The sequence below is a fragment of the Hypanus sabinus genome, chromosome 11 (genome assembly GCF_030144855.1).
Source record: "Hypanus sabinus isolate sHypSab1 chromosome 11, sHypSab1.hap1, whole genome shotgun sequence".
Lineage (NCBI taxonomy): Eukaryota > Metazoa > Chordata > Chondrichthyes > Myliobatiformes > Dasyatidae > Hypanus > Hypanus sabinus.
Genome location: NC_082716.1, coordinates 26,866,191 through 26,893,803, shown reverse-complemented (window position 1 = coordinate 26,893,803; position 27,613 = coordinate 26,866,191). Strand labels below are relative to the sequence as shown.

Genomic DNA, 27,613 nt, shown 5'->3' with positions numbered 1-27,613 from the left:
CTCTGTATCACTTTCGCCAATCACCTTTCCAGCTCTTAGCTTCATTCCACCCTCTCCGGTCTTCTCCTATCATTTTGCATTTCCCCCTCCCTCCACTACTTTCAAATCTCTTACTATCTTTCCTTTCGGTTAGTCCTGACGAAGGGTCTCGGCCTGAAACGTCGACAGCACTTCTCCCTATAGATGCTGCCTGGCCTGCTGTGTTCCACCAGCAATTTGTGTGTGTTGTTGTTTGAATTTCCAGCATCTTCAGATTTCCTCGTGAGAAGGGTTAATACAGGTCTGAAGGTGTTGTATCTGGATGGGCGCAGTTTACAGAACAAGGCACGTGAACTTGCAACACAGTTGCAGATTGGCAGGTATGATGTTATAGGCATCACTGAATCATGGCTGAAAAATTATAGCTGGGAGCTTAATGTCGAAGGATACTCATTGTATTGAAAAGATAGGCAGAGGGGCTGGAATTGCTCTGTTAGTAAAAATATAAAATTAAGTCATTAGGAAGAGGTGACATAGAATCGGAAGGTGTTAAATCGTTGTGGATAGAGCTAAGGAATAGCAAGGATAAAAAAACCCTGATGAGAGTTGTATACAAATTACACCAGGAGATAGAAAATGCATGCCAAAAGGGCAATCTTACAATACTCATGGGAGACTTCAATATGAAGGTGGGTTGGGAAAGTCAGGTTAGTCCTGAGTTACAGGAGGGGGAATTTAGAGTGCCTATATGTTGGCTTTTTAGAGCAGCTCATGGTTGAACCCAATAGAGGATCAGCTATTCTAGACTGGGTGTTGTGCAATGAACCAGAGTAGATTAGAGAGCTTATGGCAAAAGAACCCTTAGGAGGAAGTGATCATAAAATGATCAAATTGTCGCTAAAATCCATGTAGATCACATCCACTGCACTACCCTCATCTATATACCTGGTCACCTCCTCAAAGAACTCTATCAGGCTTATTAGACACGATCTGCCCTTCACAAAACCATGCTGACTATCCATGATCAGACCATGATTCTCTAATTGCCCATAGATCCTATCTCTAAGAATTTTTTCCAACAGCTTTCCCACCACAGACATAAGGCTCACTGGTCTATAATTACCCAGACTATCCCTACTACCTTTTTTGAACAAGGGGACAACATTTGCCTCCCCTCCAATCCTCTGGTACCATTCCTGTGGACAATGAGGACATAACGATCCTAGCAAGAGGCTCAGCAATCTTCTCCCTCACCTCGCGGAGCAGCCTGGGGAATATTCCATCAGGCCCTGGGGACTTATCCGTCCTAATATATTTTAACAACTCCAACACCTTTTCTCCTTTAATATCAACATGCTCCAGAACATCAACCTCACTCATATTGTCCTCACTATCATCAAGTTCACTCTCATTGGTGAGTACTAAAGAGAAGTATTCATTGAGGACCTCACTCACTTCCACAGCCTCCAGGCACATCTTCCCACCCTTATCTCTAATTGGTTCTATTTTCACTCCTGTCAACCTTTTGTTCTTCACATAATTGAAGAATGCCTTGGGGTTTTCCTTTACCATTGTCGCCAAGGCCTTCTCATGCCCCCTTCTTGCTCTCCTCAACCTCTTCTTAAGCTCCTTTCTTGCTACCCTATATTCCTCAATAGACCCATCTGATCCTTGCTTCCTAAACCTTACCTTTCTCCATCTGACTAGATTCTCCACCTCACTTGTCACCCATGGTTCCTTCATCCTACCATTCTTTATCTTCCTCACCAGGACAAATTTATCCCTAACATCCTGCAAGAGATCCCTAAACATCGACCACATGTCCATAGTACATTTCCCTGCAAAAAAAAATCACACCCGCAAGTTCTAGCCCAATTCACACCCGCAAGTTCTAGCCTTATAGCCTCATAACTTACCCTTCCCCTATTAAAAATTTTCCTGTTCAAGAAGGGAAAGAGGCAGAAGAAAGGAAACCATAGGCTTGTAAGTCTGAAATGGTTGGGAAGATGTTGGAATCAATTATTAAGGATGAGGTCTTAGGGTACTTGGAAACACATGATAAAATAGGCCATAGTCAAAATGGTTTCCTCAAGGGAAAAATCTTCCCTCGCCAATCAGTTGTAACTCTTTGAAGACATAAAAAACAGGATAGACAAAGTGAACTGGTTGATCTTGTGTACTTGGATTTTCAGAAGGCCTTTGACAAAGTGCCACGCATGTATCACAGGAAAGATTGCAGCACGGATAAAGCAGTGGCTGATAGTCAGGAGGCAAAGAGTGGGATTAAAGGGAGCATTTTCTGACTGGCTGCTGGTGACTAGAGCTGTTACACAGGGGTCTGTGTTGGGACCAATTCTTTTTATGTGATATGTCAATGATTTGGATGATGAAGTTGCTGGCTTTGTTACAAAGTTTGCAAACGATATGATGATAGGTGGAGGGGCAGATAGTTTTGAGGAAGTAGAGAGGCTATGGAAAGACAGACAGATTAGGAGACTGGACAAAGAAATGGCAGATGGAATACAGTGTTGGGAAATGTATGGTCATGTATAATGAAATGAAAGGGTTGACTATTTTCTAAATGGAGAGAAAATACAAAAAAACAACGGAAACACAAAGGGACGTGGGAGTCCTTATGCAGGATTCCCTAAATGTTAATATGATTCTGTGGTGAGGAAGGCAAATGCAATGTTAGCATTCATTTCAAGAAGACTAGAATATAAAAGCAAGGGTATAATGTTGAATCTTTATAAAGCTCTGGTGAGGCCTCGGCGGTTTGGGTCCCTTATCTTAGAAAGGATGTGCTGAAAGTGGAGAGGGTTCAAAGGAGGTTCACGAAAATGATTCGAGGATTGAATGGCTTGTCATATGAAGAGTGTTTGATGGCTCTGGGCCTATATTTACTGGAATTCAGAAGAATTGTCTGCATTAAATTCCATCTGCAGTTTTTCCAGCTGATCCAAGTCCAGTTGCATGCTTTAATATTCTTCCACTACACCCCAAATCTTGGCATCATCTGCAAATTTGTCAATCCATTTAACCACATTATCATCCATTGACATAGATGACAAACAACATCAAACCCAACACCATTTCCTATGGAACTCCACTGGTCACAGGCCTCCAATCAGAGAGGGAACCATCTACTACCACTCTCTGACTTCTCCCTCAAAGCCAACGCCTAAATCAATTCACTACTGAACCTGCTTGACCAACCTTCCACATGGGATCCTGTCAAATGCCTTACTAAAGTCCATGTAGACAACATCCAATGCCTTGCCTTCATCAATTTTCCACGTAACCTCCTTGAAAAACTCTACTAGATTGGTTAGACATGACCTACCACGCTTGAAGCCATCAGTCTGTATCTATCCAAGTACCCAAATCTTCTTAAGAATTCATTCCAAAAACTTTCTCACTGCTGACATCAGGCTCACCAGCCTATAATTTCCTGGTTTATCTTTAGAGCCTTTCTTAAACAGTGGAACAACATTAGTTATTCTCCAATCCTCTGGTACTTCTCCTGTTGCTAAAGATGGTTTAAATATCACTGCTAGAGCTGATGCAGTTTCTGCACTTGCCTCCTGCCGGTTCAAGGAAATACCCTGTCAGGCCCTTGGGATTTATCCACCCTAAATTGCCTCCCATGCTGTAATCTGTATAAAGTCCAAGACCTCACTACCCCTTTGCCTCATTTCTGTGTACATCTCTCAAGCAAACATAGATGCAAAAAATTGATTTATGATCTCCCCAATCTCTTTTGGCTCCACTCATGGATTACCATTCTGATCTTCCAGAGGATCAATTTTGTTCCTTGCAATCCTTTTGCTCTTAACATGTGTAGAATCCTTTAGGATTCTCCTTCACCTTGTCTGCTCTGGCAACCTCATACCCTCTTTTAGCTCTCCTGATTGCTTTCTTAAGTATTCTCTTGCATTTCTTATACTCCATAAGTACCTCATTTGGTCCTACCTGCCTATACCTGCTATGCACCTCCCTTTTTTCTTAAACAGAACATCAATATCTCTTGAAAACCAACGTTCCCTAAACCTGGTATTTTTACCTTTCATTCTGAAAGGCTCATTCAAGCTTTGTACTCTCAAAATTTCACCCTTGAAGGCCTCCTACTTACCAAGTACATGTTTGACAGAAAACAGGCTGTCCCAATTAACACTTGCCAGTTCTTTTTCTGATACCATCAAAATTTATTTCCCTAATTTTGAATGTTAACCTGCAGACCAGATGTATGTTTTTGCATATTTACTTTGAAACTAATGGCATTGTAGTCACTAAATGCAAAGTGTCTCCCTAGGCAAACTTATTGCCCTGCCTCATTCCCTAATAGCAGATCAAGTAGTGCACTCTCTCTCTACATACTGATTCAGGAAACTTTGACAAACTCTGTTCTAGTCCTTTTACAGTATGTGATTCCCAGTCATTATATAGAAAGTTAGAATCACCTACTATAACAACTTGAAGTTTCTTGCAATGGTCTGTGATCTCATCAGATTTGTTCCTCTAAATCCCTAGGACAGTTGTTTGATCTGTAATATAGACCCGTGACGTGGTCATACCTTTCTTATTTCTCAACTTCATTCATAACATCTCAGTAATTGAGTTCTCCAGTCCGTCTGGATGGAGCACTGCCACAACATTTTTCCTGACCAGTAATGCCACCCCTCTTCCTTTAATCCCTCATGTTCTCATCAACTCTAAAACAACAGAACCCTAGAACATTGAGCTGTCTATCAGTCTTACACCCCCTGCAATCAAGACTCACTAATGAGTACAGTATTATAATTCCATGTTGATCCATGCCCTGAGCTCATCTGCCTTTCCTATGATATTTCTTGCATTGAAATAGACACAGCCCAGGACATTTGTTGCACCATGCTCAACCTTTTGATTCCCATCTTTGTCTGACATCTTAACATTTGTCTCCACAAACTGTTCTGGCACTCTGATTTCCCATCCCCCTGCACCACCTGTTTAAACCTACACCCTCTGACCCCCCCACCCCGTGCAGCACTAGCAAACCTTCCCAGTACGATATTAGGCCCCCTCCAGTGCAAGTGCTAACAGTCTCTTCTGTACATCCCACCTTCCCTGGACAAGAGTGCAATGATCCAAAAATCTGATGCCGTCTCTCCTACACCAACTTCTTAGCTATCTCATAGCGAGTCTTCAGCATTCTTAAGTGGGATGGTCAATAGCCAGAGGTCATGTTCCATGTAGCAGCCAATTATATAGGTAGGAAGAGTGATGAAGTTCTGCAAAACTGCATAAACTTCGTATTTCTGGCCTCACTAGCACGTAGCATGGGTAGCAATACTAAGATCATGGCCGTCGACGTCCTGCCCTTTAATTTCGCACCTAACTCCCTGAACTGACTCTGCAGAGCCTCATCACTTTTTCTACTGATGTCATCGGTTCCTACATAGACCATGACCTCTTCCACCCTCCCACTTAAGAATGCTGAGGATTCTATCTGAAATGCCCCAGACCCTGGCATGCGGGAGGCAACATCCAATCCAGGAATCTTGTTCTCATCCACAGAACCTCTTTTCTGTTCCCCCAACAAATCCCTTATCATCCCAGCTTGCCTCTTCTGTGAGCTGGTGGCGGAGGAAAGGAATAATTAGGGTTGGGGTGGAGGATGGAGTACCAACAAAGCAGGCCACTTCGTTCTGGATAGCGTTGAGCTTCAATCTACTTAAGGGCTGCAGTGATTTTGGCTTATCAAGAGTATTCCATCATATTTATGACTAATTCCTCCAAGATGATGCAAAGGCTTTTAGTGATTTAGAAGATAAGTCATTGTTGCAGGTGACTGCTCTAATATTCATCTGATTAGTCCAGTTCAAATGCTGCTCAATGAAGACCACTAGGATGTTGATGTCATGTGCTTCACGATCCCAGTATTCCTCCAAATGTCTCAATATCACAGGGAAAATAGTCTTGTACTGACTACATAATCAGTCACACAAGACAACATAGGGGTGGAAGGGTGTGGAAAAGAGGCAAGAACGATGAAGGTGTCTGCATCTTTTTGGCACGTCAATGGTGCAGATGGTTTGCCAATTCTGCACCATTTGGTCACTTGACGTCTCACATGATGATGCTCATTGCAGCTGCTATGTGAAGTTTTACAAAGGGAGTGAAAAAAATATGGTAATAATATCTCTTCCACAAACCTTTCTAATTTCACTTTTTGTCTTTGCCTTGTTTTACTGATTATAAATCAAGTCCATTTTGTCTCCTTAAGTTGATTTCAACTTCAAAGCTTGATCCATGACCCTCTCTATTCTCCCTCTGAAACCTGGTATCACATTTAACATCTTAATCTCTACTTAGGCAATATTCTCCATTGTGAGATGCTAACAAATTCTTGATTGATGAATTATTAAATCCAGCAGAGTTAGTACAAATCTAGGTTATTTTTAGGTGCAGACTTTTGACATAAAGTATCATCATATTTGCATACCTGTGTTACCTTTACATGTTGATGTATTTTTTGTTCTGTTAATAATACTCACCTAGACATTCGGTCCCAAGTTATATCCATGAGAACTGAGTAAGCTCCTATGAGGATTGCATCAAAGTAGCATGGAATAAGGTAACGGGGAAGGATTTTGAGGTAAGAAAACATTGCTTCAAACCATTTACCAACCTGGTAGAAAAGAGAACATTGAGATAATAGATTTCCAGCAAGTACAGTTGGAAGTTAACCAGTTTGTGCGATTTCAAATTAAATATTAATATCATTCATAAGACATAGGAGCAGAATTAGGCCATTTGTCCCATTGAACCTGTTTTGCCATTCCAACATGGCTGATATATTATCCTGCTCAACCTCATTCTCTTGCCTTCTCCCTGTATCTTTTGATGCCCTTACTAATCAAAAAGTTATCAACTTCCACTTGAAAAACACCCAATCACCAGCCCTCCACAGCCATCTATAAATAAATTCCACAGATTCAGCACCCTCAGGCTAAATAAATTCCTTCTCATCCCTGTTCTAAAGGGAGAGCTTTCCATTTTGAAGCTACGCCTCAATTCTCTTGATGGGATGAATGACCCAGTTCCACTCTCGTGTCTTATGGACTTAAATCCTGCATCAGGACCCTGCAGCAATAATATATGTAATATATTCCACTATCAGATTGTTAACACATTCTGGTCTGTTGTGCATTATTAAATCCAGTACAGTTATTGCGGACAATTACCTAGGTTAGTTTTACATGAACTCTTGACAAAGTACCGGAATACCTCTGTACCACCATTATCCTCATCCACTGATACACTACATTCAACAGCATTGTAGGAAATAGTGAAATGGCTCTGTAACACCGCAGTAAAGAACAGGGGGAATGTCATGCAGCAGAGAGATGTATGGACACTCTGGAGAAGCCTTTTGATGGAGGAACCCTTGCAATAATTTTTAGGTCTCAGGGAACCCCTGCGTAAAAAATATTTTATCTACAGCTCACAGTAAGATCACAGTGTGATCAGTCAGTTGTAGATATAATAATCAAAATATAATTGTCAATGCTCTTTTGAGTAGAGAATAAATTTTTAGTCAACCTTTCTTGAAACAAGGTAGCTAAACTTAGCTTACCTTTCTTGAAATTAATCTTTCTTTCCCTTTCATAAATTTTAAAAACTCATAAGACAAATATAATAAGCATACATGGATTTCACCTTCAATTGAAATAAGACTATTTCTGGCCTTGCTTGTTGCTTGTTAAACAAGAAAAAGCTTGCTCACACATGCAAGAAATTGAAAATTGCAGTATAAATATTTGTTGCTTTCGTATGAATGGCAGGATATTCCTCTTTCACAGAAATCTAGAACATGTCCAGGGGCAGGTCAGTAAATCTCATCTTGAGTGCACGATCAGACTGCATCTCACGAAGTTATTTCTCTTCATTGCAATTCAAGTTTTCAGTCTGAGCAAATGACTCAGAGAAAGGGTCCCTCACCCAGTCGTACATTTGCGTTGACAGGAAGGAAAAATATTATTCAATTTTGTTCTGCAGTTCTTCTAGGTGGTTTTCAATAAGACCTGAGGCTTTCTGATATCCTTACTTACTCTCAAGCCCAACCAGCAGATCTCCTTTTGCAACATGATTTTTCCCAAAGATTCAGTTTCCTTTTAAATCCGAGAATCTTGTCACTTGAGTCAAAACATTTTCTCCAGGGCCTTGCAGAAACTTGTTCAATTGGTTCATATGATAAAAAATGTCTGTTGAGTAGACTAGTTTCTGCAGCTATTCGTCATCTTCAATTATTTTCTTGAAAGTTCTCCTGCAACTCACCTTCCAGCTCAAACACCCTGTTGAGAACTCCTCCTCTGCTGAGCCACCAGATTTCTGTATGTAGCAGGAGACTGATGTGGACTTCATCCAGTATTTCACAGCTTTTTTTTCCCCATTCTCGAGTCAACTGGTCTTTGTTTAATAAAGTTACTTTTGCGGCATGATCCAGGATTTTTTCATTACAGCTCCAAGAGTTTTTGACATCAGCACAACTACAGCACGGAAGCTTCCCATTGTACATGCAAAGTAAAGATAGAACTGTACGTAGCTAACGTAGCATTCAAGCCTCTCTTAACATATAGACACTGAAGCAAGTCTCTGAAAAAGGCTGACTTCATTCTACACATACACCGCATTTGCAGGATAGAGACAATGGGACCGTGGGGGGAATGCTGATAAGAAATAGTACAAGAATAATGGAATCTTTGGATCGGGGAGCTTTTGTTCCTGGACAAGTGACTCAACGTTGATGTCAGTATGTTGAAAAGAGGAAACCCTGAAGGAAAAGGATTCCGTGTGAATTCCTCCCACCTACAATTGTTAGCACAATACTCACCTTGACATTCAGTCCCCGGGTTATATCCACTAAGCGTCTATGAGGATTGCATCACAATAGAATGGAATATTGTAACTGGGAAGGACTTCCAGGTATGACAACAATGCTTCAAACTATTTACCAACCACCAGAGTCCAGGAGAGCTTTTATTCCGCAGTTATAAGATTACTGCCCTGACCGCTGCACAATAAGATAGACTCTTGACCTCAAGGTTTACCATATCATGGCCATGCATCCTATCGTCTGCCTGCACTACATTTTCACTATAGCACTAAATTCTGTATTTGTTACTATTTTCTCTTGTACTTCTCAATGAACTAAATGGATGGCATGCAAAGCAAAGGTTTTTACTGGACCCAAGTACATGTGACAATAATAAACCTATTTAACAATTTAATTTACTAATTTAATGCAAGGGCATAAAGTTAATCATTCAATAAACCATCATCTGCTTAAAACAAAAAAGTACTACTTTTTACTGAAACTATAATTTTTTGACAACATTTGGTATTCCATTTGCTCAAAGAAAAAAATCATGTAATTGCAAGACATCACAAAGTATTTTTAAAATGAACTATTATCGTGGTAGGAAACAAGGCATTAAATTTACAGAAAATTGTGGTTCTGCAAACAGTAATTGATGCTAAAAATAATCTTACACTGAGATTTTGTTTGAAGGATAAATATTGACAAGGGTGTGGAGTAGAATAGAGCTCTCTTCAAAATAGGGAAACAGGATTTTGTTTTTAACATTTAATTGAAAGAACTAATGTGGCCTCAGTTTAATGCTTCCTCTTAAAGATGCTATGAACTGGTCTCCAAAACAGGATTCACAATGGTCTAATTCAGATGACAATGTCTTCAGTTTAAAACTCAGATTATATTTTTAGACCATAAGATATAGGAATAGGCCATTTGGCCCATCGCGTCTGCTCCATCATTCAATCATGGGCTGATCCAATTCTTCCAGTCATTCCCACTCCCCTGCCTTCTCCCCATACCCTTTGATGCCCTGGCTAATCAAGAACCTATCTATCTCTGCCTTAAATTCACCCAATGACTTGGTCTCCACAGCCGCTCATGGCAACAAATTCCACAGATTTACTACCCTCTGACTAAAGTAATTTCTCTGCATTTCTGTTCTAAATGGACGTCCTTCAATCCTGAAGTCGTGCCCTCTTGTCCTAGACACCCCTATCATGGGAAATAACTTTGCCATATCTAATCTGTTCAGGCCTTTTAACATTCAGAATGTTTCTATGAGATCCCCCCTCTTTATCCTGAACTCCAGGGAATACAGCCTAAGAGCTGCCAGATGTTCCTCATACAGTAACCCTTTCATTCCTGGAATCATTCTCGTGAATCTTCTCTGAACTCTCTCCAATGTCAGTATATCCTTTCTAAAATAAGGTGCCAAAACCGCAGACAATACTCCATGTGTGGTCTCACGAGTGCCTTTTTGAGCTTCAACATCACATCCCTGCTGTTATATTCTATACCTCTAGAAAGGAATGCCAACATTGCATTCACCTTCTTCACCACCGACTCAACCTGGAGGTTAACCTTTATGATATCCTGCAGAAGGACTCCCAAAGTCACTTTGCATCTCTGCATTTTGAATTCTCTCCCCATCTAAATAATAGTCTGTTTATTTCTTCTACCAAAGTGCATAACCGTACACTTTCCAACACTGTATTTTATTTGCCACTTCTTTGCCCATTCCCCTATTCTATCTAAGTTTTTCTGCAGGCTCTGTTTCCTCAACACTACCTGCTCCTCCAGCTATCTTGTATCACTGGCAAATTTAGCCACAAATCCATTAATCCCAGAGTCCAATTCATTGACGTGCATCGTAAAAATATCGACCCCCTTGTAGAACTCCACTGCCAACTGGCAGCCAGCCAGAATAAGATCCCTTTATTCCCACTCTCTGTTTTCTGCCGATCAGCCAATGTTCCACCCATGCTAGTAACTCCCCTGCAATTCCATGGGTTCCCATCTTGCTAAGCAGCCTCATGTGCTGCACCTTGTCAAAGACTTTCTGTGCAGTATGCCTTCACATTTACTGCATCTCCTTTGTCTATCCTGCTTGTAATTTCCTCACAATTGCAGTAGGTTAGTCAGGCAGGATTTTCCTTTCAGGAAACCATGCTGGTTTTGGCTTATCTTGTTATGTGCCTCCAGGTATTCCATAACCTCATTGCTAACAATTGATTCCAACAACTTCCCAACCACTGATGTCAGGCCAACAGGTCTATAGTTTCCTTTCTGCTGCCTCCCACTCTTCTTAAATAACAGAGTAACATTTGCAATTTTCTAGTTATCTGGAACAATGCCAAAATCTATTGATTCTTGAAAGATCATTGTTAATGCCTCAGCAATCTCTCCAGTTACTTCCTTCAGAACCTGAGGGTACATTTCATCAGGTCCAGGAGATTTATCCACCCTCAGACAATTAAGCTTCCTGATCACCTTCTCAGTTGTAATGTTCACTGCACATACTTCATTTCCCTGACATTTTTGAATGACCAGTATACTGCAGATGTCTTCCACTGTTCCTCTGCCATCTTTGCGCCTCTCCTTACAATATCTCCAAGGCCATTTTCTATTGGTCCGATATCTACCTTCAACTCTCTTTTACCCTTTATATACTTAAAAAAGCTTTTAGTAGAAAATCTGCAAAAAATGAGACAATTTCAGCCTGCTGTACTTCTGAATATTAATTTAGCGCCAGGCCCTTCAAGGGAAAAATATCAAGTTTTCAGAAGTAATTCCACTATGTTTAATAGTTTAATTATAAATGACATCCCCTTATTACACTAATATAGCAGCTTCTATTTTCTTACATTGGAAGAACTTCCATATATAAAGAACTTTAAAAGGAGAAAAAGACCTCAAAGCAATTCACAGAAAAATATGAAACTAAGCTAAAAGATGAGATATTATTAGATATATCAAAATATGATTGATAGTGTTTGGATGGCTTTAAGAGAGCTGATGGATATGGATGGGTGTGTGTGTTAATATATATTTATAAAGGGGGGGGAATTCGGGTGGAAAAGTGTAATTATAAGATCAACCATGATCTTACTGAGAGTTACAGCAGGTACTAAGGAGAAAATTGCCCTCACTTGTTTTTATGTACAAGTAATATGCATGTGACTAGATAAAGAAATACACAGACCAACATCAGCTCACCATTTGAAGACTGCCGCCATGTGCAATCAAACGATTACTAATGAAATCCATCATCCAGTCTCCAGCCCGCAGATTTTCACACAAAGGATGCCCTAGGTCATTGTTGGGTCGAATATCTGCGAGTACCGACATGAATCCTAGTAAAGCACAGCAGTTCAATTACATTTACTGAGGGAAACCATTTGTATCAGAAGTCCTATTATATACTAATTGTCCACTACACTTCGGTCAAAAAATACCACAATATTTAAATTCAGAGCAAACATAAGAGTTGTGAAGGAATTCAGCAGGTGCAGCAGCATGTGCCAAGGCAGAACGATGGTCACCATTTTTGTCAAGACCCTGCCTAAGGACTGCAGGGATCTTGATTTAGGGTCTCCATCCAAAACACCATCTACCTCAACAGATGTTGTCTGACCCACTGAGTCCCCCAGCAGTTTGCATTACGCTCAAAATTACAGCATATGCTATCTCATCTCTCCATTTAACATCTGAATATCAATTTACCATGAAGCTGTTTTAGACTAAATCTCTCAGGAGATTGACCATTCACTTACGAAAGATTAAACTAACCCTCGAGAGGTTATTTATGTTGAATGCAGGTTGTGATTAAATGGCACTGGCTTGATTTGTGAAGAATCAAGTCATTTCACCAGTGCCATCCAGTGTGCCCAATAGATATTACACCTGTTCAATTACCTATTCAGTACCACTTAATGCCTTGATCCTCTTTGTAAAAAGTAGTGATTATGTATCTTTAAACATCTCACCAAATAACTAACAAGCAGTGAATGTTTCCTGGGCTAGTCAGTGGTGAAATGCCATCCAGATATGCACTTTCAAAATTGGTCAGTGAATGGAAACACTGGACAACAAATTTTTTTTTGGAAGTGTTGCTTCCTCAGATTTATTTTGTTTATGATAGTCTGCTTGAAGCTGAATACAAATCTAATTCCAGACTACTTCTATCACGTAGGAATTTGGAGAAACAATAAATTAACTTTCACTGAATATAACACATTTAATTGCCTAATGATGCTCCTGCTTTGCAATAATTCAACCAAGCTTAAAATGTTTGGTTGATGATTTTAATTTGTACTCAGTGCCTGAGGCTTCTTGTTTCAGTGTCCAGCAATAATCAGACAGCATTAATGAATTCCAGTTGCCCTGATAGAGTTTCTCCTTGACGGCAATGTCCTGGTGAAATCTTTCACCATGCTCGTTAAGAGAACACTATGATTTGCAGGGAAGAAGTCCAAATGGGAATTCAGAAAATGAATCTTTACTGACATGTTGCACTTCATGGCATGTTGTCAACCAGCTGCATGTAGTTTGATGCTCTGTAGTTGCCAAGAAAATTTTCAACAATATCCTTGAATGCCTTGTATCCAGTCCACTAGAAGTTCTTCAAATTACCTGTCTCTGATGACATGCTTGATTTATGAACCAACAAAAATGCCTTCTTTAATCTTGGCATCAGTTATTCTGAATTGAATTATGAATTGAAATGAGAGATATAGGCAATTACAAAAAATGGTGCATCATAGGGAAATTTCATTTTCATGATCAGCAGCCCAAGGTTCATAAGATACACCCAAAAATATTTAGGAAGCAAATTTGTTGCTGTCCAATATAACCAGAGGGAAAAAATGGCTAATTTGTTCCTTTGTAATCAATGTCCAGGAAAGTCCATTACAACTTCTAGCTTCTGCCTCGTTGAAATTACATTGGGCTGAGTGATCAACACAAATGCTTGTTCATATGTATGGGGTGTCCAAAAGTCAAGCCTTTGCAGTCCAGGGAGTACCCTGAACATTCAGTCTTAATACGCAAATATTAATATCCAACTCCTAATCTGATTAACAAGGGTAGAACCAGTCACAAATTAATCAAAGTATATCCTAAAAAAGCTCTGAAAATATATGACATAATTTAATCAAAACAAAATTAATAATATTTAAATGAGCCTTAATTTGAATCAGTACCTTATATATATTCTTGTAAACTAGATTCACATACCTTGCAAACCTGCATATTTCAAATGCCCAAAATTGGAAATAAAATAGCAGCCACCGCCATCTTCCTGCTCCTCACTGTCACATCGATACAGTAACATGTTAAGGTCAGCCAATGTAAGACTTGTAGTGGTTCTATTGATGAAGAGAATTAGGATAATTCCTTGTTGACAAAATACTACAATACAAAATACTACAATTTACAGCAGCTTCAACAAGTTGATAACGTGTGTTCTGTTATGTAGGAATTCAGTTTTGTCAGTTCAAACTCCCATTTAACAAAGAATGATACAAAAGCAGAAATGCTGAGGATGATGGGAATCTGAAATAAAAGCTGCCCAAAAATACTCCGGTCAAAAGGAATTGCAAATATTCTGCTTGAACTGCAAAGTATTACAGTATTTTCTGCTTTTAAAATTGTCTGAATGAATAAACCACCTTAGCTTCCCCCCCTCCCGGGAGGAACCTAGATTCTATCTAGTATGTGAAAAGCCCACAGAAGGAGCCAGTTAAGCATTAAAACACAAATTAGATTTCCAATTAGAATTGAATTACTGATCATAATTAAGGGCCTATTTCCCTTTTGCTTTAATGATTAGGAAAAGACCACAATTATCTTCACTTAAAGACATTTTGAAGTTCAACAATCGAAGCTCTTTGATGAATTAGTCACGGTTTATCGGAATATAAACCAAAATAATTCTCATTGACAAATGCTACATTATAAGGAATACAATGTTAAAATTATTCTCTTGAATTTCGAGATTAAGACATTTCGGTGGCCTTGTTCACTAATGACATGGCATCTCAACCATTTTTATGATGTGTTTTTGTACAGATGGATCTGTGTTTTGCCTAGGCCCACTGTTTAAACTTCCTGTGAACAATGATCACCAGAGATTAACCAACAAGCAGCTGCTTCTGAATTTGTGATTCAAGCCCTTTTCTGGTCGGCCGATGGTGACTAGCAGTGTTTGCAGGGGTCGGTGTTGGGACTGCTTCTTTTCATGTTATACAATATGTTGATGATTTGGACGATGGAATTGACGACTTTGTGGGCAAGTTGCAGATGATATATGAAGATAGGTGGAGGGGCAGGTAGTGTGAGGAAGCAGGAAGTCTGCAGAAGGATTTAGACAGATTAGGAGAATGGTCAGAGAAGTGGCAGTTGGAATATAGTGTAGGGAAGTGTAAGAGAATGAAAGAGTTAACATGCGAGGAGTGTTTTATGGCCCTGGGCCTGTAATCAGTGGAGTTTAGAAGAATGCGGAGGATCTCACTGAAACCTATCGAATATTGAAAGGCCTAAATAGTACATGGATGTGGAAAGGATGTTTCCTATTGTAGGTGAGTTTAGGACCAGAAGACAGTCTCAGAATAGAAGGATCTCCATTTAGAACAGAGATGAGGAGGGATTCCTTTATCCACTGTATGGTGAATCTGTGGAATTCATCGCCACAGACGACTCTGGAAGCCAAGTCATTGGGCATATTTAAAGCAAAAGTTGTTAGGTTCTTGATTAGTCATGATGTCAAAGGATAGTTAGGTGGTGAAGGCTGGAGAATGGGGTTGAGAGGGATAACAGGTCAGCCATGGCGAAATGATGGAGCAGACTTGATGGGCTGAATGGCCTAATTCAGTTCCTTTATCTTATGGTCTAAATAGACCAGTTTCTTAAGCTCAAGAAAAGCAACAGATATACATGCCATTGAAGAATAAGGTGAAGGGTAACTTAATGTTTCAGAGACACACTTATAAAAAATTGTATTAATAGAAAAAATGCTGAGACTATTTCTGGTAAATAACTGAGTTTAATTTTTTTGTTGAAAGCTTACTCATCTACAACCATATCTTTAAATCCAAAATAAATCAGGCACTCACGATATAAACGACTGAGCCAGTGCTGGCAGAGCATTCTTATCAACAATGCTGCCGGCTTTGTAAAACGGATTAAACTGGCGGAGATGATAGCGGAGTACTCCAACTGCATGCTGAGCCTTTGGATCTAGACTCACCCTGCAAAGATGGCGATTATTAAGTACAAAATGTTTCACAAAAACAAATGTCACGATATAAATTTTTAAAATTACTAGACAAATTCATTTTTATTCACTCTGTATACAAGAACTTCACTTACCGGAAGACAATGATGCTGCCAGGAGGAAAGTTTTCAAATGTAATTTCATAGACATAGTCACTGCGATCTTTGGAAGTTACCTTTGCTTTAATAATTCTGCTTTCATTTAACTAGAAAATAAATACAGAATTGGCTCTTGAAAAAAAAGATATTGTGGTGTTTATTTTGCTGTAATATTGTCTTCACTCTGCCTGGTCTACTGCCCAGCGCTCCACTCTGCCGAACTTTATCTCGATTGAAAGGCTGAACAAACAAACCCTCTGACCTGAGGGCCATTCCCCTTGGTGCATTGGGCTCTGTTTGGAATTCAGGCTTTAGACATCACCCCAAGGCTCCGATACAAGACCATCGTGATGACGTTAGTTCCACAGCTAGTTGCAAAAACACTTAACACCCTTTTAAAAGGTCTGGACAATCAAACATAATTTTTAAACTTTTCAAGTCAATGAAAAACAATAAAATGTTAAATATATTAAAATCATTAAAATGCTAACAAAGAAAATTATAGTTTTAATTAACAGAGTAAATAAGCTTCAATGGCTTTAATAGACTATGGACAGTAGGTGTAGGAGTAGGCCATTTGGCCCTTCTAGCCAGCACCGCCATTCACTGTGATCTTGCTGATCATACACAATCAGTACCCCGTTCCTGCCCTCTCCCCATATCCCTTGACCCCGCTATCTATAAGAGCTTAATCTAACTCTCTCTTGAATGCATCCAGAGACTTGGCCTCCACTGCCTTCTAGGGCAGAGCATTCCACATATCCACCACTCTCTGGGTGAAAAAGTTATTCCGCATCTCTGTTCTAAATGGCCTACCCCTTATTCTTAAACTGTGGCCTCTAGTTCTGGAGTCACCCATCAGCGGGAACATGCTTCCTGCCTCCAGCGTGTCCAATCCCTTAATAACCTTATATGTTTCAATCAGATCCCCTTTCATCCTTCTAAGTTCCAGTGTATACAAGCCCAGTCGCTCCAATCTTTCAACATATGACAGTCCCGCTATTCCGGGAATTAACCTTGTGAACCTATGCTGCACTCCCTCAATAGCAAGAATGTCCTTCCTCAAATTTGGAGACCAAAACTGCATACGATATTCCAGGTGGGGTTTCACCAGGGCCCTGTACAGCTGCAGAAGGACCTCTTTACTCCTATACTCAATTCCTCTTGTTATAAAGGCCAGCATGCCATTAGCTTTCTTCACTGCCTACTTGCTTTCATTGACTGATGTACAAGAACACCTAGATCTCATTGTACTTCCCCTTTTCCTAACTTGACTCCATTTAGATAGTAATTTGCCTTCCTGTTCTTGCCACCAAACTGGATAACCTCACATTCATCCACATTAAACTGCAGCTGCCATACATTTGCCCACTCACCCAACATGTCCAAGTCACCCTGCATTCTCATAACATCCTCCTGACATTTCACACTGCCACCCAGCTTTGTGCCATCGGCAAATTTGCTAATGTTACTTTTAATCCCTTCATCTAAATCATTAATGTATATTGTAAACAGCTGCGGTCCCAGCACTGAACCTTGCGGTACCCCACTGGTCACAGCCTGCCATTCCGAAAGGGACCTGTTAATCGCTACTCTTTGTTTCCTGTCAGCCAGCCAATTTTCAATTCATGTCAGTACTCTGCCCCCAATACCATGTGCCCTAATTTTGCCCACTAATCTCCTATGTGGGACTTTATCAAAAGCTTTCTGGAAGTCCAGGTACACTACATCCACTGGCTCTCCCTTGTCCATTTTCATAGTTACATCCACAAAAACTCCAGAAGATTAGTCAAGCATGATTTTCCCTTCATAAATCCATGCTGTCTCGGACTGATCCTTCTACTGCTATCCAAATGTGTTGTAATTTCCTCTTTTATAATTGACTCCAGCATCTTTCCCACCACTGACGTCAGGCTAACCGGTCTATAATTCCCTGTTTTCTCTCTCCCTCCTTTCTTGAAAAGTGGGACAACATTAGCCACCCTCCAATCAGCAGGAACTGTTCCTGAATCTATAGAACATTGGAAAATGATTACCAATGTGTCCATGATTTCTAGAGCCACCTCTTTAAGTACACTGGAATGCAGGCCATCATGTCCCGGGGACTTATCAGCCTTCAGACTCAACAGTCTATCCAACACCGTTTCTTGCCTAATATAAATTTCCTTCAGTTCATCCTTTACCCTAGTTCCTTTGGCCACTATTACATCTGGGAGATTGTTTGTATCTTCCTTAGTGAAGACAGATCTAAAGTACCTGTTCAACTCATCTGCCATTTCCTTGTTCCCCATAATAAATTCACCCGTTCTGCCATAAATGGCCCAATTTTGGTCTTAACTATTTTTTTGCTATTCACATACCTAAAGAAGCTTTTACTATCCTCCTTTATAATCTTGGCTAGTTTATCTTCGTACCTCATTGTTTCTTGGCGTATTGCCTTTTTTGTTATCTTCTGTTGCTCTTTAAAAGCTTCCCAGTCTTCCGGTTTCCCGTTCATCTTTGCTATGTTATACTTTTTCTCTTTTATTTTTATACTGCCCTTTACTTCCCTCGTCAGCCACGGCCGCCCCTTACTCCCCTTAGGATCTTTCTTCCTCTTTGGAATGAACCGATCCTGCACCTTCTGCATTATTCCCAGAAATACCTGCCATTGTTGTTCCACTGTCTTCCCTGCTAGGGTATTGTTCCATTGAACTTTGGCCAGCTCCTCCCTCATAGCTCCATAGTTCCCTTTGTTCAAATGTAATACTGACACATCCAATTTTCCCTTCTCTTTCTCAAATTGTAGGTTGAAACATATCATATTATGGTCACTATCTCCTAATGGTTCCTTTACCTTGGGGTCCCTGATCAAATCCGGTTCATTGCACAACACTAAATCTAGAGTTGCCTTCTCCCTGGTAGGCTCCAGTACAAGCTGTTCTAAGAATCCATCTTGGAGGCACTCCACAAACTCTCTTTCTTGGGGTCCAGTACCTTTCTGATTCTCCCAGTCTACCTGCATGTTGAAATCCCCCATGACAACTGTATCATTACATTTGCGGCATGCCAATTTTAACTCTTCATTCAACTTACACCCTACATCCAGACTGCTGTTTGGGGGCCTGCAGCTAACTCCCATTAGGGTCTTTCTACCCTTAGAATTTCTCAGTTCTATCCATACTGACTCTACATCCCCTGTTTCTATGTCCCCCCTCGCAAGGGACTGAATATCATTCCTCACCAACAGAGCCACCCCACCCCCTCTGCCAGTCAGTCTGTTCTTTTGATAAGATGTAAAGCCTTGAATATTCATTTCCCAGGCCCTGTCCGCTTGAAGCCATGTCTCTGTTATTCCCACAACATCGTACTTGCCAATTTCCAACTGAGCCTCAAGCTCATCTACTTTATTCCTTATACTTCGTGCATTCATATATAATGCTTTTAATTCGTTACTCCCCTCTCCTTTCATATCAATTCCTATTTCACTTGGCCATACTGTATGATCTCTTCTTGAGCTTTCTACTCCATTGATTCTGTTGTCCTTTTTAGCTTTCCTTATTTTCACTTTCCCTTTAACTCCATCCTTATATTTCCAGTTCATCCCCTCCCCCACACTACTTAGTTTAAACACATTCGTGTTGCAGTGGCAAACCTGTCTGCCAGAATGCTGGCCCCCCGCTTATTAAGGTGCAACCCGTCCCTTTTGCACAATTCATCCCTACCCCAAAACACGTCCCAGTGGTCCAAGAATGTAAATCCTTGCTTCCTGCACCAGTTTCTCAGCCACACATTCAGATCCATTATCTCCCTGTTCCTGCCCTCCAGCACAAGGAACTGGAAGGAAACCAGAGATAACCACCCTGGAATTCCTGCTTTTCAGCCTTCTTTCGAAATCTCTGAAGTCCTACTGCAGAATGTCCTTCCTCTTCTTCCCGATGTCATTTGTGCCGACATGCACTACCACTTCCGGCTGTTCACCTTCACCCTTGAGGATTCCCTGCAATCGGTCCGTGATGTCCTGGATCCTAGCACCAGGCAGGCAACACACCATCTTAAATCTCGCCTGTTGCTGCAGAAACCCCTTTCCGTACCTCTTACTATAGAGTCCCCCACTACCACGGTTCTTCCTGATGTCTGACTCCTCGGCTCTGCTTCTGCACTAATTTTCGGCTTGCAGACCTGTCCGCCTCTCAGACTGGCAGTATCTTCTGGCCTGACAGCTTCCAAGAGGGTGAACCTGTTTACGAGAGGTATATTCCTTGGGGTCTCCTGTACTTCAAGCATCCTTTCCTTCCTCATCGTCGCCGCCTTTCTCTCTTCCGGTATCCTTGGTGTGATGACCTCACTGTAGGTCCTGTCCAGAAAACTCTCGTTTTCGCGGATAAACCTGTGGTCATCCAGTTCTTTCTTCAGTGCTGCAAAATGCTCCTTCAGAAGCTGAATCTGGACACACTTTCCACAGATGTAGCAGCCGGGGGCACCATCAGTGTCCCTGACCTCCCACATCATGTACGTAGCACACTGAATCAGCTTAGCAGTCATGTCTTCACCCTCTCCAATTGTGTCTGGCGTAGTCTCCTCCCTCCACCTCCTCACTGAAGACTCCCGAGCCAAAGACTGGCACTTTTCACACCAGGCACTTCCCTCGACCAGGCCGCTTCCCGACAGGCTTTGTTTATAAATAGGTGATTGGGAGTCAACCCCATGGTTGGGTGTTACTGCAGCGTTACGGCTAGCATGGTGCTATTACAGCTTAGGGCTTAGGCGTCTGGAGTTCAATTCCAGTGTCGGAATTTCTCCAGGTGCTCCAGTTTCATCTCAAAGTCCAAAGACACACTGGTTAACTGGTCATTATAAATTGTCCTGTGATTAGGTTGGGGCTAAAATTGGGGAATGTTTGGAGGTGTGGCTCAATGGGCTACACGGTTCTATTCTGTACTGCATCTCAGAATAAAGTAAATAAATGTAGCAGGATGTGTCCATAATGACATATATACAGACCAAGTAAGTAAGAGCCTTCCTAGAAGCAGTTAGTGAATAAATTGGTTTTTACAGCAATCTAATAACTTCATGGTCACCACAAGTGCCACTTCTAAATTGCAGGTTTATTTACTTACTGGAATTTAAATTCCTAAAATGGAACACTGGAACTTTGAAATCACACTGTCAAATCAGTAATCCAGACCTTGTAAACTCTGGTCCAATTGCTTAATCACTATGCTGCTGTAAGAAAATGTACATCTTCACCTGCAAATGTTCCTTGGTATCCACCGTATATTGTGGCAATCCATTAATGAAATGCTTATCTTTTTTGTAAGGAATAGTTTTCCTTTGTACGGTCATGGCTTCCAACACAATCTCTTCTATTTTACCTACAATAAAGATGAATGGTATTGCATTCTCAGTACATTCAAAATGCAATGAGAAACAAGGTGAACAAGGAGAAAGCTATATATTATGACCAAAAGTACAATTTTACATGTTACTTATTGCTGCTTGCGAGTCATTACTGCATGAATATTGAGTTCTGTGCTTGTTTACTACATCAGTGAGTTATATTCACAGAGATTTCATTAGCAGTGAGGCACTGAGGATACCATTAGGATAAATACATTAAACTTCGGTTTTGTTATAGCAGGGTTTTGGATAACCTTTGTGCTGAAAACCAACAACCTAATTTGTGGTCTTCTGGTTTTCCCCCACCAGACCATTGAATCTCAGGGATCCCAATCACCCTATCATTCTTTACTTTCTAATCAGGCAGATTTCCATCAGACCTCCTACCATTCCTCCACCCCTACAATCCTAACCACACTATCCAAAACCGATTGGTCCTACGGCCATTTGCGCTCATCGTCTCTCCCCAACCTAGCCTCTGAAAGGCATACAAGGTAGCACAGCAAGACTTAGACAGATTGATACCCAAAGTTTTGAACTCCGGGGACAATGCTGCTGCATCTGTCATCTATTCCCCAAGGGAAGTTGAAGGAATATTAAAAGAAAGATTATGGATTTTTTTTTATGAGTGATGAACAGACCTGCTGGGCAATGGGGTGAAGAGTTAACCATCTTCCCCCCCCCCCCCGAGAAACACGAACTATTACTGTTACTATGCTGATCATGAGAAAGAGACGAAAAACAGGAAAGAATATTTGCTACAGATAAGAGAGTGGAGAGAGACTGTTGATTTACTGTATTATGATTTCTGCAAGGGTTATTTATCTTCTACTATTTTGCCCATAAATATTCCTCAGTGGACTGAAGCAGTGGCCTTATTTGATGGACACAGTCACTCAGGAGTGATGTATAGCTGAGACCCCGTGAGTAAGGATAAAAGACAGGTCTGGAGAGACACCCTCCAGACTTGCCAGTGGACACTGATTGAGTGTTGGAATCCACAAGAAAGGTGGGGGCTTCGAAGACCGAACCAGGAAGTCGGTCATTAAGGCTACCAATGTAAAAGCAGGGCCGGTGGGGACGTGTGTGTGTGTCCACTCATGCCAGAGTGACGAGTCCACCACAGGAGAATGGTCTGGCTGAGGACGGAGAGGTCATAACTGAATGACCACACCGATACAATGGATTAAGAAAGCAAAGGAAGGTTTGCCTGACTGTAGCTGTTACATCTCGCTTGCTCGCTCTCTCTCTCTCCAACGATTACAATACAACAACCATAACTACATCAGCACTCATGAACTGAACTGAACTTCATACTTTTCTATGACAATTTATTTAGCTCTAGACATCGATAGAGCTTGTTTATTATTGATTATTATTCCTACACTTTTAGGTTTATTACTGCTAACTTGTTTTATATGTATATTTGCATTATTGATATGGTTTTGCTTATTTTTATTAATAAACACCTTTAGTTTGGTACCACAAGAATCCAACGGATTCTTCTTTCTCTGCTGGTTAGACACCCAGTTATGGGGTACGTAACAAATTGGGGCCTCCTCTTGAGATTTGATTACCAAATTAGGGGGCCAGTGAATCGGGATAAAAGTCCCTTATCTGATCTGGTTGTGAGATTAACCAGATGGGAAACCAGCAGAGATGGACACTGTCAAATTTTTAAAAGACCCAACTGCGGGGGCATTAGAGGTTGCCAGGAAGGCTGAATTGGTGAATGTTGTGAAACGATTAGAGCTCTCAGAGGTGAAATCGTCGATGAGACAGGTGGATATACAGAGAGAAATAGCTATGCATTATGTATCCAAGGGTGTGTTCACACCAGATGTATTGGACCTGTTCCCTGAGAGGAAACCAAATGAGGGGGAGGTTCAGTTAGAGATGGAAAAATTAAGGTTGGCTGAGGAAAGGAGAAGAGGCAGCATGAACTTCGGATAAGGCAGCTGGAAGCAGAGAGAGAAGCTGCAGGGCGAAGAGAGGAAGAAAGGAGGAGAGAGGAGGAAGAAAGGAAAGCTGAAAGGAGGAAAGAGGAAGCTGAAAGGCAGATGGAGGAAAGGGAGAAAGAGAGGCAGCATGCGCTGGAAATAGAGAAGTTAAAGGTACAGCAGGGAAGAGACCGGGCGGCAGACCCAAATGAGGGGTTCAAGATTAGTCGGGAGATCCAGTTGGTACCTCCATTCGAGGAGATGGATATCGATAAGTTCTTCCTCCATTTTGAGAAAGTGGCTGTGAATCAGAACAGGCCTAAGGGGAAATGGACTGTTCTGTTACAGAGCGTACTTAGGGGGAAGGCTCAACAAGCGTATTCGGCATTGTCTATGGATAAGTCTAAGGATTATAAGGAAGTAAAAAGGGCTGTATTGAGGAATTACGAGTTGGTGCCAGAGGCATACCGGCAGAAGTTTCGGAACTTGAGAAAGCCGTGGAACCACACGTATTTAGAGTTTGCCCGTGAGATGCAAATATATTGTGAACGTTGGTGCGCCTCAAAAGGGGTTGATGAAGATTATGATAACCTGTTACAGTTAATACTGATAGAGCGGTTCAAAAGTTGTATCCCTGAGAGTATGAAGACGTACTTGGATGAGAAGGAGACAAAGTCTCTGTCTGTGACTGCCAAGTTAGTAGATGAGTACGCCTTAACCCACAAGTCAAAGTTTTCCTTAAATAAAAGTTACCAGAGAGACAGTAGGGACGGTAGAGAAAGCCCACCGGCTATGGCAGAGAATTAGCCGGGAGCTAGTGGAAAAGGTGAGGAGGAAAACAAGGCTGGCAGGAAGGTTCCTAGCTTTACTTGTTATAATTGTGGGAAAGCTGGTCATATAGCATCTAAGTGCTTTGCTCCAAAGGAGGAGACAGGAAAAGGGAAAACGGCAGTCCCGACAGGTTGCATTGAGTCGGTCAGCAGATCGATGAGGAAGGCAAAGGTAGATAGAGACCAAGAGGGGCGTGAGAAGTTTATCTTGAAAGGGACGGTGTCTGTGAAGGAAGGAGAAACCACAGTTCCAGTGCAGAGAGATACTGGGGATGTGTAGTCAGCAGTGAAGCTGACAAGTGTAAACGCTGAGGACCCGCCCATAGATTCCAAGATTTGTCCCGCATGCGCAATCACTCGCAGCATGTCTAGAAAGGTGGCTGAGACAGGAGCCAGTTTAAATGAGTCCAGTGTTGAATTGGCGGAGACGTTTTTACTGGCCCTGTACCAAGAAGGGTTAGAGGGTGGTAAAACAGAGGATAGTGGGGTGAAAGAGAGTAAAGGAGAGGAGGTAGATCCACCCTTAGCCAGGAGGGAATTTATAAAGAAACAGATATGGTAGTTAGAAGGTCCAGGGTTGGACATGGATGATCTGTCTGGCTTGACAGAGCAGTTTGCAGTTGAAGAATTTAAACGTGTTCCCAATAATGATGTAAGGGCCGTCCTAGATGAAAAGGATGCCGCTACCTTGAGGGAGTCTGCTGGGTTAGCAGACGAGGTTGTTTTAACCCGCAAGGTTGAGTTTACTCTGAAGGGGAGTTGCCCAGAGAGTAACTGGGAGGATCAGGGGAACTTAGAATTTGAAAAGGGGACTGGTATTGAAAGCCTGGAAGAGGTAGATGTCCCGTTTGCGTGTGTTCAGGGTGTGGATGCACAGGGTACTGAACCTAGTATTGAAACTCAGGAAAAGTCTGAGGTATCTGATTTAGTTGAAAAGGAATGCAGTTCTTTTGGGTCAGCTGGACTTGGTTCAGTGAAGAAAGGGTTAACTTTGGTACCATAGAAAATAGGTGCAGGAGTAGGCCATTCGGCCCTTCGAGCCTGTACCGCCATTCAGTATGATCATGGCTTATCATCCAACTCAGAACCCTGTACCTGCTTTCTCTCCATACTCCCCGATCCCTTTAGCCACAAGGGCCATATCTAACTTCCTCTTAAATATAGCCAGTGAACCAATAGACAATAGGTGCTGGAGTAGGCCATTCTAGCCATTCTCCAGCACCGCCATTCACTGTGATCATGGCTGATCATACACAATCAGTACCCCATTCCTGCCCTCTCCCCATATCCCTTGACCCCGCTTATCTATAAGAGCTCTATCCAACTCTCTCTCGAATGCATCCAAAGACTTGGCCTCCACTGCCTTCTGGGGCAGAGCATTCCACATATCCACCACCCTCTGGGTGAAAACGTTTTTCCGCATCTCAGTTCTAAAAGGCTTCCCCTTTATCCTTAAACTATGACCCCTCATTCTGGACTTCCACAACATCGGAAACAATCTTCCTGCATCTAGCCTGTCCAATCCCTTTAGAATTTTATATGTTTCAATAAGATCCCTCCTCAATCTTCTAAATTCTAGTGAGTATAAGCTGAGTCGATCCAGTCTTTCTTCATATGAAAGTCCTGCCATCCCAGGAATCAATCTGGTGAACCTTCTCTGTACTCCCTCTATGGCAAGAATGTCTTTCCTCAGATTAGGGGACCAAAACTGCACACAATATTCTAGGTGCGGTCTCACCAAGGCCTTGTACAACTGCAGTAGAACCTCCCTGCTCCTGTACTCAAATCAATTTGCTATAAATGCCAAAATATCATTTGCCATTTTCACCGCCTGCTGTACCTACATGCCCACCTTCAATGACTGGTGTACAATGACACCCAGGTCTCGTTGCATCTCCCCTTTTCCTAATCGGCCACCATTCATATAATAATCTGTTTTCCTGTTCTTGCAACCAATGTAGATAATCTCACATTTATCCACATTAAATTCATCTGCCATGAATTTGCCCACTCACCTAACTTATCCAAGTCACCCTGCATCCTCTTAGCTTCCTCCTCACAGCTTCCTGTCCGCCGCCCAGCTTCGTGTCATCCGCAAACTTGGAGATGCAGCATTTAATTCCCTCGTCTAAATCATTAATATATATTGTAAACAACTGGGGTCCCAGCACTGAGCTTTGCGGTACCCCGCTAGTCACTGCCTGCCATTCTGAAGAGCTCCCATTTACTCCCACTCTTTGCTTCCTGTCTGCCAACCAACTCTCTATCCACATCAATACCATACCCCCAATACTGTGTGCATCAAGTTTGCACACCAACCTCCTGTGTGGGACCTTGTCAAAAGCCTTTTCAAAATCTAAATATACCACATCCACAGGCTCTCCCCTATCCACTCTACTAGTTACATCTTCAAAAAATTCTATAAGATTCGTCAGACATGATTTTCCTTTCACAAATCCATGCTGACTTTGTCCGATGATTTCACCACTTTCCAAATGTGCGGTTATCACATCTTTGATAACCGACTCTAGCATTTTCCCCACCACTGATGTCAGACTAACTGGTCTATAATTCCCCGGTTTCTCTCTCTTTCCTTTTTTAAAAAGTGGGGTTACATTAGCCACCCTCCAATTCTCAGGAACTAATTCAGAATCTAAGGAGTTTTGAAAAATTATCACTAATGCATCCACTAAAGTGAGAATTCTCAGTTGTTTGTGTTAGAAGGTGTGTTAAAAGTTAATGATGAGATGAAAGCTGGTGATGTGAATATTATTTAAGGAGAAGGGAAAGGTGTTGTTCCTAAATTGAATAAAGAAAATTTAAAGTTTGAATTAGTTTTAGAAGGAGTGACAAAAGGGAAGGGACCGTTAACTGAACAATGGCTTGTTAACAAGGTGCCTGTGAATCAATTACAATTTGTTTGGAAATTTAAAGATAAACAACTTGCTGATGATATTCAAGTATGTGATTTGGAGAGGCAGAACTTGAAATGTTGTTTTGACCAAGAGGGATCATCTGCTGCTGTTAAACTGAAAACAAACAGAATGAAAGATTCTGAAGATAAAATTAATGACTTGCTTAAAATTAACGAATTGTGTGGAAGTTCAGCAAATGGGCTTAGTTTGGAAAACATTGGTGATAAGATAACTCCTGTGAAAGGAGTCTATGAAGGCCTATTCCACACTAGTAAGCAAGCTAACCATGTGAGAGTTAAGTGGAAAAGGGACAAAGGTTGACCAAATGCCACTTTGAATAAC

The 27,613-nt window shown here is 41.4% G+C and overlaps 2 protein-coding genes across 5 annotated transcripts in view; both read right to left on the bottom strand.

The window, feature by feature from the left end:
• The window catches only part of agla (amylo-alpha-1, 6-glucosidase, 4-alpha-glucanotransferase a), a 97,904-nt gene that overhangs the window by 30,216 nt on the left and 40,075 nt on the right, over nucleotides 1–27,613 (bottom strand). For all 4 annotated transcript variants that reach the window (XM_059983973.1, XM_059983976.1, XM_059983975.1 and 1 more), the window contains exons 18-23: nucleotides 21,437–21,561; nucleotides 16,205–16,314; nucleotides 15,949–16,083; nucleotides 14,072–14,202; nucleotides 12,053–12,189; nucleotides 6,516–6,649 (exon numbers count right to left, since the gene is read on the bottom strand). In XM_059983973.1, coding sequence (XP_059839956.1) covers nucleotides 6,516–6,649; nucleotides 12,053–12,189; nucleotides 14,072–14,202; nucleotides 15,949–16,083; nucleotides 16,205–16,314; nucleotides 21,437–21,561 — 772 coding nt within the window. The remainder of the gene's footprint in view (nucleotides 1–6,515; nucleotides 6,650–12,052; nucleotides 12,190–14,071; nucleotides 14,203–15,948; nucleotides 16,084–16,204; nucleotides 16,315–21,436; nucleotides 21,562–27,613) is intronic.
• Nucleotides 16,331–21,418, bottom strand: LOC132401781 (uncharacterized). The gene is made up of 2 exons (XM_059983983.1): nucleotides 17,860–21,418; nucleotides 16,331–17,801 (listed from the first exon to the last, which is right to left on the bottom strand). The coding sequence occupies exon 1, from the start codon at nucleotides 19,788–19,790 to the stop codon at nucleotides 18,468–18,470; it is 1,323 nt and encodes a 440-aa protein (XP_059839966.1). The 5' UTR covers nucleotides 19,791–21,418; the 3' UTR covers nucleotides 16,331–17,801; nucleotides 17,860–18,467.

Bases quoted from the DNA above. Each gene is read 5' to 3' on its own strand.
- LOC132401781 (XM_059983983.1), bottom strand. From the start codon at position 19,790: ATGAACTGGAAATATAAGGATGGAGTTAAAGGGAAAGTGAAAATAAGG.